Genomic DNA, 17406 nt, shown 5'->3' with positions numbered 1-17406 from the left:
TATGTTCGCATGACTATTTTAATAAATTTTCAGACTGCATTTTTTTCTGTCAATTGTTGGCTAACTGCATTTACCTCTTTTAACGTCCCCGGGTGATTTCCTGTTTTTTTTGTGGTTTTCATACTGGGGCAGATGGGCGTTGACAGTAAAACGCTGCTAGTTTTAGCGGTGCTGTACCGTCATTTTAGCGGTGCTGTTCGGCTGCTAGCGGGGCACTTTTACCCCCCGCTGGCGGCCGAATAAAGGGTTAAATGTGCCAGTGTATCGCCACTACCAAAGTGCTTTGCAGGCGCTTTGGCAGCGGAGCCCATTCATTTCAATGGGCACCATACAGTGGTGTGAAAAAGTGTTTGCCCCCTTCCTCATTTCCTGTTCCTTTGCATGTTTGTCGCACTTAAGTGTTTCGGAACATCAAACCAATTTAAACAATAGTCAAGGACAACACAAGTAAACACAAAATGCAATTTGTAAATGAAGGTGTTTATTATTAAAGGTGAAAAAAAATCCAAACCATCATGGCCCTGTGTGAAAAAGTGATTGCCCCCCTTGTTAAAACATACTATAACTGTGGTTGTCCACACCTGAGTTCAATTTCTCTAGCCACACCCAGGCCTGATTATTGCCACACCTGTTCACAATCAAGGCATCACTTAAATAGGAGCTGCTTGACACAGTAAGGTCCACCAGAAGATCCTTAAAAGCTACACATCATGCCGAGACCCAAAGAAATTGAGGAACAATTGAGAAAGAAAGTAATTGAGATCTATCAGTCTGGAAAGGGTTATAAAGCCATTTCCAAAGCTTTGGGAATCCAGCGAACCACAGTGAGAGCCATTATCCACAAATGGCGAAGACATGGAACAGTGGTGAACCTTCCCAGGAGTAGCCGGCCGCCCAAAATTACCCCAAGAGCGCAGCGACGACTCATCCAAGAGGTCACAAAAGACCCCACAACAACGTCCAAGGAACTGCAGGCCTCACTTGCCTCAGTTAAGGTCAGCGTTCATGCCTCCACCATCAGGAAAAGACTGGGCAAAAATGGCCTGCATGGCAGAGTTCCAAGGAGAAAACCACTGCTGAGCAAAAAGAACATCAAAGCTTGTCTCAATTTCTCCACAACACATCTTAATGATCCCCAAGACTTTTGGGACAACATTCTGTGGACCGATGAGACAAAAGTGGAACTCTTTGGAAGGTGTGTGTCCAAGTATATCTGGCGTAGAAGGAACACTGCATTTCATAAAAAGAACATTATACCAACAGTAAAATATGGTGGTGGTAGTGTGATGGTCTGGGGCTGTTTTGCTGCTTCAGGACCTGGAAGACTTGCCGTGATAAAAGGAACTATGAATTCTGCTGTCTACCAAGAGATCCTGAAGGAGAATGTCCGACCATCTGTTCGTGTACTCAAGCTGAAACGAACTTGGGTTCTGCAGCAGGACAATGATCCTAAACACACCAGCAAGTCCACCACCGAATGGCTGAAGAAAAACAAAATGAAGACTTTGGAGTGGCCTAGCCAAAGTCCTGACCTGAATCCTATTGAGATGTTGTGGTATGACCTTAAAAAGGCAGTTCATGCTCGAAAACCCTCTAATGTAACTGAATTAGGACAATTCTGCAAAGATGAGTGGGCCAAAATTCCTCCAGGACGCTGTAAAAGCCTCATTGCACGTTATCGCAAACGCTTGGTTGCAGTTGTTGCTGCTAAGGGTGGCCCAACCAGTTATTAGGTTTATGGGGCAATCACTTTTTCACACAGGGCCATGATGGTTTGGATTTTTTTTCACCTTTAATAATAAACACCTTCATTTACAAATTGCATTTTGTGTTTACTTGTGTTGTCCTTGACTATTGTTTAAATTGGTTTGATGTTCCGAAACACTTAAGTGTGACAAACATGCAAAGGAACAGGAAATGAGGAAGGGGGCAAACACTTTTTCACACCACTGTATATACCGCTCCTTCACCACCCCAAAGATACTGCTTGCAGGACTTCTTTTTTTTTTTTTTTTTTTATCAGAAAAGAGTTTTTATTTTGACTTTCACAGTACATGGTATATGAGATTCCATATACAATAGCAAAACAGAAAAAAAAGGAACAGAAAAGAAAAAGAAACAAGCGGGTAATTAAACTCCCTCAGAACCCTGAGGGTGTGATATACCAGAACAAATACGTTACCCTGTCCCACCAGGGTTTTTTTTATCCCTTGGGATTTTACACCTCACCAAGCATTGATAGACACAAATTCATATTCCACGAGCCCCTATCCTTGTAAGAGCCTGTACTTAATCAGCTGATGTGGTGCCAATCCTGGGACATCTAACCAGGCCTCCCCTAATGAATATAATTTACGTGGGACATTTCTGTGTTGGTATGTTAGTTTCTCACTTATTAGTAATTTGTTAACTTGTTCCACTCATTGTTTCCTAGTGGGCACCCTGGGGGTGATCCATAGTTGTGCAATTTATTTGTGCGCAACATACAGTAATCGTAAGACTGCCATATGAGCCGAGGGGGTCAAAGTCTCCACGTCCAGTGCACCCAATAGACATACAACTGGTTCTCGTAGAATAGTTATCATATAAACCTGTGCTATAACATCTAGAACTTCCTTCCTCGTCGACGTGATAGGCTAGATAGGTGATTATTGGAGCCACACCTACGTTTTTCAACTTTATTGGTTAACTCCCCAGCCATGACCCGGAAATGACGTTTACGGTGTAACGTGAATAGTTTTAATATTTCGTTCATTTAGGTGGGCTAATGCTTGTTTCACATATCGGTTTACTTTATATATGTTATGGCATGGAATCGCTGGCAGATTTATGTTATAGCATTAGAATGAGGCGTGGAACGCACGCCGGGCACCATCTTAAACCGGAAGTAATATGCGGTGACACAGGCAGATGGAATTTTTGCCCAGATTGAAGGTTGGATATAAAAGTAAGTGTGTTACAGTGGAGTGTTACCCCAGATGACGTCTTTGGAGGACGAAACGCGTCGGGACTCCTACTGTAGCACTGTTTTTATTGAATAAGCGCTTGATTCTTTGGTTACATGTAAGTTTATTACTTTTTTATTAAATTTTTCTCTTAAACGGAATTACACTATTGTGGCCCCTATTTCTCTTTGTATGGGTTCAACATTTTGAGTTGGATTTTACCGCTGAGGATATAACAACTAGCCGGGGCACCTGTATGAATAGTTTGATTCGTTACTTCCCTGGATAATTTACGTCTGAAATCTCGCATTCGAGTGCACAAGCCCGTATGATCCTTCGAATGTACATTCGTTTGGATCTATTACATCTGGTAAGCCTCTATCTTAAAAGGTGACGGGAATACCACAGGGTGTCTGCATGTTAGCCTCATTTAAAGAAGGTGGATGGTGACCTTTATCTCACGTTTGGATTGGATCAACATTTATATAGAGACTCTTATTTTTTCCTTGGACTTTTTTACTATATACACTTATGAATTATGCACTTAAGGTGTATTTTTTGCACATTTTATGATTTTTGTGTTTAATGTTTGGTTAAATATTGTATGATCACGTATCGTCATGTATTAGGTCACTTTTGTTTGCTTCTTTTAGCGCTACACTATGATTTAATATTTATAACATCTAGAACTTCCTTCCAAAAATGGAAAAGTTTGGGGCACTTCCACATCATGTGGATTAGGTCTCCATGATCACCTTCACATTTCAGACAAAGTGGAGTATCCCTAATCCTCCATTTGTGAAGCCATATGGGAGTCCTATATACTCTGTGCACTGTGTCCTTGTGCCGGTAATATGGGAAGCACCACGTCTGTGCAGTCACGAGATTGCAGACGAGGTGCTTCATTTGCCCCAAAAAAATCGCTCTGTGGCACAGTCATGATTTACAACCCGATGCCCGATGTGTAAAATTGTGGTTTTCTCAGCGGCCGAACCCCCCACCATATTCGGTGATAACCCCCCCCCCCTCTCAACAAACGGAGGTCTGCGGCAACTTCAACAACTTGGTTAATTATGTTCGGCGATCGGCACCCCCGCGCCCCCCTAACAACTTTTTTTTTCTGAGGTCTGTGGCACCCAATCCCAACACCCCGGGACAATTCACCTGCATCCTCCAGTGGGACCCTGTCATCTGTTTCATATTGGCCTCATGTAGCTTCCCCTTGAGCAGATGGAGAGGGCTGAGGGTGTTTGGGAGGCTCACCACCAAAGAAAAGTCTCTGTGCTGCCTCCTTGTATTTCTCTTTTGAGGAGTGCTGTGCGCAGGTGCCATCTTGGCTGGAGGCTTCTGGATTCTTTATTTCTCTTTGCCATGCTAATATCTGCAGCTGGATAGCGGCTGTTCAGGTTTGCGATCGTGACTGTATCGGTTCCAAATGGTAAAGGTCCAGGAGGGACTGGTATTAATGTTCTGCAGGATGATTTATTCAGATTCTCGGCGGAGAGGGAGACAGATGCAACTGTCTACATCTGCCGCTAAGCCACGCCCCCTCTTGCAGGGCTTTTTTTTAACGTCCTGCCAGCGCATCGCCCCAGTGTGAAAGCACTCAGACTCTCACACTTGGGACTGCAGGGGAGGTGTTTTTCAGGCGCTTTACAGGCGCTATTTTTAGCCCAAAAGTGCCTAAAAAATGCCACAGTGTGAAAGGGATCTTAGATAGTCCTGACAGACAGCACAGTCAGACTTGAACCAACTTTTCTCTACTGCAAATAAGTGCTGCATGAACAAATCAAGGTCAAGATTTCACATGTGATTCATAAACACTTAATCCTCATACAAACAATAAGAATATCAGATGAATGATAATCCGGTTATTTTTTTGTATGCTAGTCTCATATCAAAAATGAAGAATTTACTAAACCTACAAAAATTATCATACAACAGAATACAACTTCGGAAGCAATGTAATGTACAATATTTTATTTTATTGTATTCTGTCATTTCTGAGCCTGCGTAGTCTTGCTGTTCTAAATTTTTTAGGACGAACACTGTACCGATTAAACAAAAATCATACAATATGGCATTGTTTGTCCCTTCAGATAATTTTGGCTCTTGAAAGCTGTGTACTAACGATCAGATTATCATGTGATCGATTAGATTATGGCACCCTGTTTTCGTCCACCGGGCTTTGAGTGGTTTCTTGATTTGTAACATAGAAGTCACTCCTGAAACCTTAACTCCCTCCCCTATTTCTCACAAAGAAAAGTCACTGGATTAGATGATCACTTGAAATTTCACAGTTTGGTCATGGTCATGATTGTGTAGTGACAAAACCTATAGTGGTTACCTTTCGTATCCTCGTTCATCCAAACTGTATCATTGTTCATCCATGAGTGAAAACTGCACTTATTTAGTTGTATTACATGTGCAAGTGCTTTATAAAAAAAAAAATACCAAGATAAAAGGTTTTGCAGTTGGCAGAGCGTATGCAGACATCTGTCACTGTTCTTGTCTCAGGGAAAACAAGCAGTCAGTTTAATAAAAATACAAAAAATGGCTATTGATGGCTTGACACTCATACGGGAGTCGGAGAAAAGGAAAAAAACTTTTGGATGAACTGCGGTATATAGACAGTATATATATATATATATATATATATATATATATATATATATATATATATATATATATAAAAGGCATTTACTATGTAGTACAAACCTGAAAAATGAAGAATATTCAGTAAATTCCCATTAGAAGCTGCTATATGTAATGTAATTTAATCACAATGTTGCTATTTATTTTAAAGGTCATTATGAGTGCTTTGGATTATGTACCAATCATGGTAACTGCCATGTTTGTTGGCCATATTGGAAAATTACAGCTGGATGCCATCATGCTAGCACTAGGGGTAAGTTTAAATTACTATCTATGCCTTTCTCTTTAGCAAGAAGATTGACAAAAAAAAAAATGCTTTTAAATCTGTGTTTTAGTATTTTCATATCATTTTATACAATATATCAAAATACTTTAAGCAAGGTGATTTATGGAAACAAATCTCTGTTATAGCCATCTTCTTCTCATCCCCATTAGTATATCTCAGTGTTTGGAATGGCGGTGGGATTCGGTTTAAATGCAGCCTGCGATACACTCATTTCCCAGGTAAATGAAAATATATTGTAACCTGTAAACATAAGTGACTAGCAATTTAAAGCATTTTTGTCACCATCTTAAAAATTACTAAAAATAAGCAACACCTGTAAAAAATAATGATACTACTTGTCAGGGCCGGCCCTAACATGGGACCCAGTGGGCCCATGGTCCCAGGCAGCATTTTAAGAGGGTCTCCCGAGATCTGCCTGTGGGACTGTCACTGCTGTGAAAAGCTGCATCCAGTGAGTGTACAGCCCTTGCTGCCTGTGAGACAGTTTCACACTGAGCAGATCGTTCTGCTTGTAAGACCTGCTGAGTGTGTCACTGTCATGTAATGTAACTGAATGCAGAGAAAGACCAGCTATCTAAATTGAGCGTTGATATCGGGGGTGGGCGGGACCCAGCAGCTATCAAACGCCAGCCAATGAAATGGTATCTAGGTGGGCCACTACATGTATGTGGCCCCACCCCCTTTCTTTAGCAGCCCAATCATTGGCTGGTGTTTGATAGCTGCTGGGTCCCGCCCACCCCTGACATCACCGCTGAATTTTGACAGCTGTTCTCTCTGCATGAAGTTACATTACATGACAGTGTCACACAGATTCACTAAGTGTCGATATCGGCTCAGTGTGAAACTCCCTCTCCTTTATCAGTGCCAATCAGTGTTTCCAGTCAGTGCCAGCTGTCAGTGCCAGTGTTTCCAATCAGTGCTTCCAATGAGTGCCATCTGTCAGTGCCAGTCAATGCTAATCAGTGTTTACAATCAGTGCTACCTGTCAGTGCCAATTAGTGCTTCCAATCAGTGCCACCTAATATCACTGCCAACCAATGCCACCTATCAGTGTCAATCAGTGTTTCCAATCAGTGCCGTCAGCCAGTGCTTCCAATCAGTGTCCTTCAGTGCCGCCTATCAGTGCTGCCAAACAGTGCCACTAAATGCTGCCAATCAGTGCTGCCTATCAGTGCAGCCTATCAAAGCCAATCAGTGCCACCTATCAGTGCCAATCATTGCTGCCTGTCAGTGCTGCCAATCAGTGCCAATCAGTGCACTGAGTGCAGGGATGGGGCGATAAACTCAGCAGCCAGGCACATTGTCCATGGGGGCCGGCCTGGTGGGGCACAACTGAAATCTGTTGAAGTTTATTAAAGGGGTTGTAAAGTAATTTTATTTTTTTTAAATAACAAACGTTATACTTACCTCCACTGTGCAGCTCGTTTTGCACAGAGTGGCCCCCGAACCTGGTCTTCTGGGGTCCCTCAGCGGCTGTCTCAGCTTCCCCCAGCAAGTACTTCTCACGTTCATGCAAGCTCCCTCACATGGTGAGAAGCACTTGTGGGTGCGGCCCCGTGATACAGCCTGGCGGCTATAGTCGCTCACTGTATCACTCGACCCCGCCCCCGGTGCGCCGCGCCATTGGATGTGATTGACAGCAGCGCGAACCAATGGCTGCGCTGCTTTCAATCCATCCATTCTAGCTAATCAGCGGCCAGGCTGAGCGGCGAAGAGGATGTTGGAGGCGAGCGCTGGACTTTCAAAGGGTCAGGTAAGTAAAACGGGGGGCTGGGGATGCTAGCACTGTTAGATGTTTTTTCACCTTAATGCATAGAATGCATTAAAGTGAAAAAATATTTACCTTTACAACCCCTTTAATTCCAAATGCCGATCTTTAGTATAATAGGTAATCACCACACTACTATTTACAATAAACTACTATAGGTAAAATTTAAAAAGTGTCAGTAAAAGACCTGCTGCTAAGCACTGTTATGTGCTCCCACACCACAAAAAAAAAAAAAAGTGCAGTGCTAACTTACTGATCAATAACTTAACAATAATGGTGGAATCCTTTAATGTATGGAAATCTCAATAGGCTTCAATATTACGACAATACCGGCCTCTGATACGCAACTTCACTTATAATACACATCAAATGAAAATAAGACATACTGTATAAATTGAAACTTAGCAGGGATGGTGGAAAACCCTTCCTATAGATATTGGCTATAAAAATAATGTCTACACCACTTTAGGCCAATATGTATTCTACATATTTTTGGTTACAAAAAATCGCAACAAGCGTATATTGATTGGTTTGCGTAAAAGGGGGTGGGGGGGAGTTGCATAAAAGGGGGGGGGGGTGGGGGGAGAGGCAGCATTTAATTCTTGTGCCCAGGTAGCACAATATCTTGGGCCAGCCCTGCTACCTGTCCTGCTGCCTACACCACCTGCCCCTATGTCATTACCTGCAGTGACAGCATAGGAAATCACAGAACAGTGCAGGGACTGCCTGCATATGACACTCCAGGAAGAATGCAATGCAGAACCTTCTTTAGTAAGCTTGGATCTTCAACAAAGTACAGGCAGTGGTGTAGCCAAGAACTGACTGCATTGTTTGCAAGTATGCCATTTTTTCAATTTTTTTAACATATTAACAAAAGTCACTTTAAAATATAGTGATGGCAAACAAAATATAGTAACCCAATATTTGCTGATTTTAGTACAGTCACTCTATTGTGTCAATATATATGTCAACATGTCAAACATAAGTTTTATTTTTTGTAACTGGTTCAATACAGACTAAAATGTTTGTTATGTAGGTCATACAGACATACCGACCTGCAAAAACGAATTTCAGGGAGGTGACACGCCGGCGCCCCCCTCCCCCCAATTAAATGTAGCCTGATCAGTGCCAATTAAAGATTGCAGTTTTTGACATACATTCTGTGTCTCTTATTTTTCTTTTTTACTAGTAAATGTTTTTTGAATGAGTACTGTCTGCTTTAGACAGAAGGGAGAGTGCAAAACTGTAAGTGCTGGAACATGGAAACTACAAGTTAACCACTTTCAGACCGGACCATTTTGCTGGTAAATGACCAGAGGTCTTTTTACACTTTGGCACTGCGCTGCTTTAACTGGTAATTGCGCGGTCATGCAATGTTGTACCCAAACAAAATTTGCGTCCTTTTCTTCCCACAAATAGAGCTTTCTTTTGATGGTATTTGATTGCCTCTGCGATTTTTATTTTTTGCGATATAAACGTAAAAAGACCGCAAATTTTGAAAAAAAATGATATTTTCTACTTTTTGTTATTAGAAAAATCCAATAAACTCAATTTTAGTCATACATTTAGGCCAAAATGTATTCAGCCACATGTCTTTGGTAAAAAAAAAGTCAATAATTGTATATTTATTGGTTTGCGCAAAAGTTGTCACATCTACAAACTAAGGTACGTTTTCTGGAATTTACGCAGCTTTTAGTTTACGACTGCCTATCTCATTTCTTGAGGTGCTAAAATGGCAGGGCAGTACAAAACCCCCCCAAATGACCCCATTTTGGAAAGTAGACCCCCTAAGGAAATTGATAAGAGGCATGTTGAGCCCATTGAATATTTTATTTTTTTGCCTCAAGCGATTGAATAATGACAAAAAAAAATTTTTTTTTTTTTTTTTACACAAAGTTGTCACTAAATGATATATTGCTCACACATGCTATGGGCGTATGTGAAATGACACCCCAAAATAAATTCTGCTGCTTCTCCTGAGTACGGGGATACCACATATGTGGGACTTTTTGGGAGCCTAGCCGCGTACGGGGCCCCGAAAACCAAGCACCGCCTTCAGGCTTTCTAAGGGCGTAAATTTTTGAGTTCACTTCTCACTACCTATTACAGTTTTGAAGGCCATAAAATGCCAAGATGGCACAAAACCCCCACAAATGACCCCATTTTAGAAAGTAGACACCCCAAGCTATTTGCTGAGAGGCATGTTGAGTTCATGGAATATTTTATATTTTGCCACAAGTTGCGGGAAAATTACAAACTTTTTTTTTTTTTTTTTTTTTTTCACAAAGTTGTCACTTAATGATATATTGCTCACACATGCCATGGGCATATGTGAAATGACACCCCAAAATAAATTCTGCTGCTTCTCCTGAGTACGGGGATACCACATATGTGGGACTTTTTGGGAGCCTAGCCGCGTACGGGGCCCCGAAAACCAAGCACCGCCTTCAGGCTTTCTAAGGGCGTTACAGTTTTGAAGGCCATAAAATGCCAAGATGGCACAAACCCCCCCAAATGACCCCATTTTGGAAAGTAGACACCCCTAAATTTAGGGGTACACTAGTGAGACTAGGTAATAAATGGCGGGTGCCCTGAAACTATAAAAAAATAACTAACCAACCAGCGTCACCTGTAACAGTTATATGGTGATCACTGGTGAAAGGGTTAACTAGGGGGCAATCAGGGGGCTTTATGCGGTAGTATATGGGGGTCCCTGGCGCTATAAAAAGCTGCGGCGAACCTAAATACCTACCTGCCTAACTAGCGTCACCTGTGACACTAATACAGCGATCAGAAAAACGATCGCTTATTAGGCTGGGTTCACACTGGAGCGATGCGGGAACGCCACGAATGCGCGGCGGGTTCCCGCATCGCATGCCTCCCGGCGGCAGTTCACACTGCCCTATGCGAACTGCTGGGAGTGTCAGTGAAATGTTACTGACACCCCCAGATCAGTTCGCATATCGCAGTGCGATCTGCAAACTCGGATCGCATGGTGTGAACACCCATGCGATCCGATTCTGCTGCGGGCCAAAAAAAGGGTCCCGTGCGAATTTGCGGCGGGTGCGGCGGGTGTGGCGGGTGCGGCGAATGGCTGAACTCGAATCGCACAGAGATCGGATGTGATTTGCACTGCAGTGCGGTGCGAATCACATCCGTTCTCAAACCGCTGCAATCTGAACCCAGCCTTAGTGACACTGGCGACGGGGGGTGATCACGGGGTTAAACCTTTATTGGGGGGGTTAGGGGGGTACCTTAGAACTAAAGGGGGCTAACCCTAACTGCCCTAACAGTTATTAGTCACAAATGACACCCGCCGGGTGATCAGGGGGTTAAACCTTTATTAGGTAATAAATGGCGGGTGCCCTGAAACTATAAAAAAATAACTAACCAACCAGCGTCACCTGTAACAGTTATATGGTGATCACTGGTGAAAGGGTTAACTAGGGGGCAATCAGGGGGCTTTATGCGGTAGTATATGGGGGTCCCTGGCGCTATAAAAAGCTGCGGCGAACCTAAATACCTACCTGCCTAACTAGCGTCACCTGTGACACTAATACGGCGATCAGAAAAATGATCGCTTATTAGGCTGGGTTCACACTGGAGCGATGCGGAAACGCCGCGAATCCGCGGCGGGTTCCCGCATCGCATGCCTCCCGGCGGCAGTTCACACTGCCCTATGCGAACTGCTGGGAGTGTCAGTGAAATGTTACTGACACCCCCAGATCAGTTCGCATATCGCAGTGCGATCTGCAAACTCGGATCGCATGGTGTGAACACCCATGCGATCCGATTCTGCTGCGGGCCAAAAAAAGGGTCCCGTGCGAATTTGCGGCGGGTGCGGCGGGTGTGGCGGGTGCGGCGGGTGCGGCGAATGGCTGAACTCGAATCGCACAGAGATCGGATGTGATTTGCACTGCAGTGCGGTGCGAATCACATTCGTTCTCATAAACCGCTGCAATGTGAACCCAGCCTTAGTGACACTGGCGACGGGGGGTGATCACGGGGTTAAACCTTTATTGGGGGGGTTAGGGGGGTACATTAGAACTAAAGGGGGCTAACTCTAACTGCCCTAACAGTTATTACAGTCACAAATGACACCAATGCAAAAAAAAAAAAAAAATGACATTGGTGTCACTGTGACTGGGGGGCAGGGGTAATTGGGGGGGTGATCGGGGGGTAAAGGGGGGGTGTGAGTGTGCCTGGCATGTTCTACTGTGTGTGTAGAGTGTTGGTGCAACTCACCGATCCGCTCTCCTCCGTGTCGGAACGGAAAATACCGACACGGAGGAGAGAATACATCACTTCCTCTCCTGTGTTTACATTACAGGAGAGGAAGTGATGTCACGGGGGATTTCCATTCGTCGAGAGCGATCGCGAGGGGGTGGCCATGAATGAATGGCCGCCCCCTCATCCCGGATCGCTCTCGAAGAAATGCCGACCGCCGCAGGCACCGGGGGGGGGCCCTATCGGGCCCCCCACCCGCGGGCAGGCAGGGACTTATATATACGCCCATATGCCTGCCCGTGCCATTCTGCCGACGTATATCGTCGTGCGGCGGTCGGCAAGTGGTTAAACTTGCAATATCATTTATAATGTCATATTATGGCAAGTTCTCCTGCACTGGTGGGCAATCATTGCTGGCACTGGTGGGCACTTAATTGTTATCAGGGCACTTATGACCAGTGCCCTGATTACATACCTAGCTGTAGAGATGCCGCCGAATTGGCTCTCATCTCCTCACACTCTGTCAGAGTGAGGCAAGGAGAGCCGATTACTGGCATCTGTGTTTACAGGTGAACGGCTGTGATTGGACACAGCCGATCACATAGTTAAAGAGCCGTGGCTCTTTACATAGATCGGTGTGGTGCCGTGTTAAAGCAACATGACGCAGCCACGATCGCCACACTACGTTCCCCCGGGGATGCATGAGAGCGGTCGTTCTGAGAGGCCGTCATATGATGTCCACCCCGATCGAGCGCCGCGCCGCCCAGCTGTCATTTGACGGTGCGTGGGCGGCAAGTGGTTAAATAAAGACATGGACACCAACAATGTAAAGCTGAACTCCAGTTAGCTATTATTTTAATAGTTCATTTGGGTCAAGGTGGTCCAAACAAAACACTACCTTTGGTAAATGTTGCATTCCTTGTCAGTGCTGTATAAACAGTATGTAGCATCAGCTATATAAGATATTCAGTGGTGTGTTCTTGCAGCAGTGCAGGGACTTCCCATCCAAATTCCCTGAACAAAATATTGAGTCGGGATGAGCACTGCGCAGGTGGAGAGGCTGACAGATGACATCACGATCTCCACCTCAACCAATTAGAGGGGGTTTTTTTGCTTTGTTTTTTTTATCTTTTTTATTTCATTTTGCAATGTAATACAATACAAAAACTGTGGCACATGCAATAAGCCCACACAGGGACATCTGCCATACATTCCAAAGTTACTAAAGAGACAAAAAAAGAAAACTTGGCTGAGCCTGACTTGCTTTTGCTCCAGCAGCAGATGGAAAGTCTCTGTTCTGCTGCCAGAACACAGCAATGTATACTGTATGTAGTGGATGCTATATACAGTTTATACAGCGCTGACAAGGTCACATAACTTAGTAAAGGAAAAAGTTGGCCCAAACTATTTAAAATGATAGCAAAGCTGGAGTTGGGCTTTAAATTGCTCTCTTAGCCCTTCTACACACGGTCGGACATTCCGACGGAAAATGTCCGATCGGACTGTGTTGTCAGATAATCCGACTGTGTGTGGGCTCCATCGGACTGTTTCCGTCAGAATATCCGACGGACAAAGTTTTAGAGCTGGGCTATAAAACTTTCCGACAACATGATCCGATCGGACTTTTGTGGCACACATGCTCAGATCAAATACCTAGACCAAAGCTATTGACTACTAGCCTGAACGTAGTCCCGTCGTAACGAAATAACTTTGTCACGTTACGTACGATTGGATTTTCCGACAACTTTGTCCGACCGCGTGTATGCAACACAAGTTTCGGACAAAATCCGTCGGACAAAATCCAACGGATTTTGTTGTCGGAATGTCCAACCGTGTGTACAAGGGCTTACTCTAATGCCCCGTACACACGAGCGGGTTTTCCGTCGGAAAAAACTTGGATGGTTTTTTCCAACGGATTTCCCCTCCAGCTTGGCTTGCATACACACGGTCACACAAAAGTTCTCTGAACTTTTGACTGTCAAGAACGCGGCCATGTAAAACACTACAACAAGCCGAGAAAATGAAGTTCAATGCTTCAGAGCATGCGTATTAATTTTTCATGGAATTGGTGCAGATGAACGGAATTTCCGATCAGAACTTTTTCCGACCGAAAAATTGAGAACCTGCTCTCTATCTTTTGCTGGCAGGAATTCCACCAGCAAAAGTGCGACGGAGCATGCACACGGTCGGAATTTCCGACCAAAAGCTCACATCGGACTTTTGCTGGCGGAATTTCCGATCGTGTGTACGGGGCATTACCCACTCAATTATATCCCTAAAACATTTAGCTGAAGTCGGGCTTTAAAAAAACTTGAGACCAATTTTACTTCACTTAAAGTGATTGTAAGACTTTTTTTTTTTTTTTAAAGAACAAAGATGTCAAACTTACCTCCACTGTGCAGTTCGTTTTGCACAGAGTGGCCTTGATCCTTGACTTCAGGGGTCCCCCGGCGGCGCTGGTAGTTCCTCCCTGCATCTTATAACCCCCTAGGAGAATCGCTCCTCCGGGGGGTTACCTTGCGGGCATGCTCCCGAGTCCAGCATTTGTGTCCATAGATGCAGAATGCCAGACTCGGCCCCGCTTCCCGGCGCCTGCGTCATTGGATTTAATTGACAGCAGCGGGAGCCGATGGCTGCGCTGCTGTCAATCTATCTAATCAAGAGCCAAGACAATGGGCAGAGGGGAAGAGTGTGTCTCTGGTGTGTAAATTGCAGGACTCCGATGAGTAAAATGGGGGGGGCAGTCAGTGACAGAAATTTTTTGACCTTATAATTATATATATTTATAATTTATAATTTATCCTGACTTTTACTTCACTCCTTCACCTGCACACTGGTTGGACCCTCTATAGAAAAAGGTCTGGCCCCGTCAGAGCTTTACACCTGCAGCTGGTCAAAGAAAATATTTTTTACTGATAGCAGTTTCCTGTGGACTATGAATTAATCATTTCCAACTGAGTACAGTAATACAGTTTACCAGGTACTTCCCATCTCAACACTTTGCTTTTTATGAATCCCGAAAGGCCTGATAATACAGGTACCCTTGGCATTCATATAAAGAAAATAAATGCAAATAACACCTCAAGATGCCCATCTTGTGTTCTAAATTAAAACATGAACTGTTTGTGCATAACATTTTTATACAACTAACCTTTTAACTGTCTTTAAGATTTATGGAGGAAAAAAAATGAAAGACATTGGGGTCATAGTCCAGCGAGCAATTCTCATCTTGTCTCTGGCATGTTTTCCGTGCTGGGCCTTCTATATCAATACCGAGAACATCCTTCTGCTTTGTGGACAGGACAAAGACGTAGCAAGGTACTGTCATTTACTTTAGAAGGGCATGGTAGAGTATTACAAATATAACAATACATGCTTTATTTCTTTAAAAACATCTCCAATATAGCATAAGTTGGCTGGAAAAATGTTATGCCCTCATAGGCTTACTCAAATGTTGCATAAATGAGCTTTATATAAAAGGATCTATTAGTGTTCATATATAAAAAGGAATTAGAGGTAGAATAAAAGTGAGTGTCCTGAAACAGCTTCTGATGTTATACAGTATAAGCAAAGTTGTATAACCTTCAGCCTGAGTGCTGCAGATGGCCCAAGATGGTTATAAATGTGGCGCAACACAAAATTGTAAACTTACTTAAAAATTTTTGATTTTTTGGGGGGGAATTTTTTGTAAAAATGTGTAAAAATGTGTTTCCTGACAGACTTCATGGCAGCCTACGTGTGGGTTTAGTCCCGCCTCCATTACCCTATAGGACGATACTCCCATAAATCTTTGCTCCCTGCCAGTAGGCCATGTTCTTTTTTTGTCCTCCTCCATAGGACCTAGCATGTGTCTTTTTACCCTGAAGACTTGCATTTTTTTCTGTGACCGGCCGAGCGACTTGGAGTCGCATATTTCCAATAAGCTCTAGCTACTAGCGGAGTATGGAAAAGGGGCATATGGAAGAGGCGCTGAAGAGGTGTATGCCTGGTCACTGACAGGTGAAGCCGGGTGATTAGTCGTGAGCCTAGCTACTAGCAAGTGACTTTCGCCCCCCCCCCCCTCCTCCCAGAAGCCCGGCATGTGTTTGGGGACCTACCTCGGCTGATGTCCGTCTACAGGAGTGGTGAGCTGTTTCTTTTCCATGGCAGCCTTTCTGTGTCATTTCTGTGTGTTTTCTTTCTTTTGCAGTGCCTTTTCGTTCCCCATACAGCGCTGTGCGGTGTATCTGGCTTGCTGGGTGGCTGGAACGCAAGGAAACCAGCCGCCCAGCAAGCCAGATACACCGCACAGTTACTTCCTCGTTCGCCGCTCGGTCGTTCTGCGTATGCACGAGACTGGCGCGAGGACGAGGCTTGGTTCGCGCATGCGCGTTGCGGGCTTTGCGCATGCGCACTAGCATTTTCATGACGAAATTCGTGACATCATTAAGGCGGCAATTTTAAAAACAGAAAACAGCTTGCAGTGTTTCTGGGATGCTTGTAAAGCCTGCAGCGCCATTCCTGAGCCCTGGTTCTTCAGCATTAGGTATGTGTCTTTGATAAGGTCTGTTTATCTCTGCCTCCTTAGCTGTTTTCTGTGTTTAATTGAGGCTGTTTTATCTCCAGCCCTGATGGATCCTTTGGATGCCTCACCGCCTGCTAGTGGCCAGCCCTCTCGGAGAAGGTACTTTTTTTGGGTTACCTGCCGGGGGGGGGGGGGGGGCAGTGGAACATTAGGGAATGTTCCACTAACACTGCTGGATTTTCTCCCTTTTCAGCCCTTCTAGGCCTACTCAGCGACATAGTTCTCACCGAGGAAGTGACTCGTCTAAGTCCCACCGCCGGCATTCCTCTTCCAGATCCAGACGACATGATTCTCCTGCGAGAACCAGTCTCCGTAGCTGGGAATCTTCCCGCCCTTCAACAGCTTGCCCAAGTCACGTAGCTGAAGGTTTATGCTGGGGGTGCAGGACGCAGGTTCCTGCTGACAAGTCCCTTTGTGATGCCTGTTATGTTAAAGCAACGGGTGAAATGAGTGACTCTGACCAACAGCTGAAGTCTATGGTGGAAAGATTGGTCAAGGACAGTCTTAAGAAATTTGAAGCCCCCCAGTTGTCCCCCATAGAGTCTCCAAGGTCTCCGGGGAGGGATGCTCAGGCCCAGGACACATGGGATTCCTCGTTGCCTAGCCATCCGTCTGCTGTCCTCTCAGAGAGTGAGTCTGAGGAAGAAGAGTCTGGTTCGGGTTTTGCCTTTGCCCTGCTCCCTCCCTTGGTCAAAGCCATTAAGGAAACACTGAACTGAGAAGAGCTGGTAGTGGCCCCGGCAAAACAAAGAAAGTTTTTTAAGCAATTGAAGAAAGAGCGTATTAGCTTCCCTTTCCTCTCAGAGTTGGGAGAAGTGATCTCGGATGAGTGGAGTAAGGTAAAGAAAAAGAATTCTCTTCTATCTAAGATTCAGAGACTTTACCCTTTTAAGGAGGAAGAAGTTAAAAACTTGGAGTCTTCCCCTCTAGTGGATGCAGCGGTAATGAGATTGGTCAGACA

General features: G+C 44.5%; 1 protein-coding gene across 2 annotated transcripts in view; it reads left to right on the top strand.

Annotated features, from left to right (window-relative positions):
* Positions 1–17406, top strand: part of LOC143982972 (multidrug and toxin extrusion protein 1-like) — a 98711-nt gene that overhangs the window by 15477 nt on the left and 65828 nt on the right. Inside the window, exons 2-4 of one of the 2 annotated variants that reach the window (XM_077482155.1) lie at positions 5752–5853; positions 6036–6104; positions 15051–15199. In XM_077482155.1, coding sequence (XP_077338281.1) covers positions 5752–5853; positions 6036–6104; positions 15051–15199 — 320 coding nt within the window. Of the gene's footprint in view, positions 1–5751; positions 5854–6011; positions 6105–15050; positions 15200–17406 lie in introns of those variants that run through there. The other variant, XM_077482156.1, reaches the window with a different exon arrangement.

Source organism: Lithobates pipiens, unplaced genomic scaffold, assembly GCF_037356315.1.
Source record: "Lithobates pipiens isolate NorthernLeopardFrog02 unplaced genomic scaffold, aLitPip1_a1.2 Scaffold_16, whole genome shotgun sequence".
NCBI lineage: Eukaryota > Metazoa > Chordata > Amphibia > Anura > Ranidae > Lithobates > Lithobates pipiens.
Note: the sequence above shows the minus strand (reverse complement) of the source record. Positions and strands in the feature narration are given on the sequence as shown.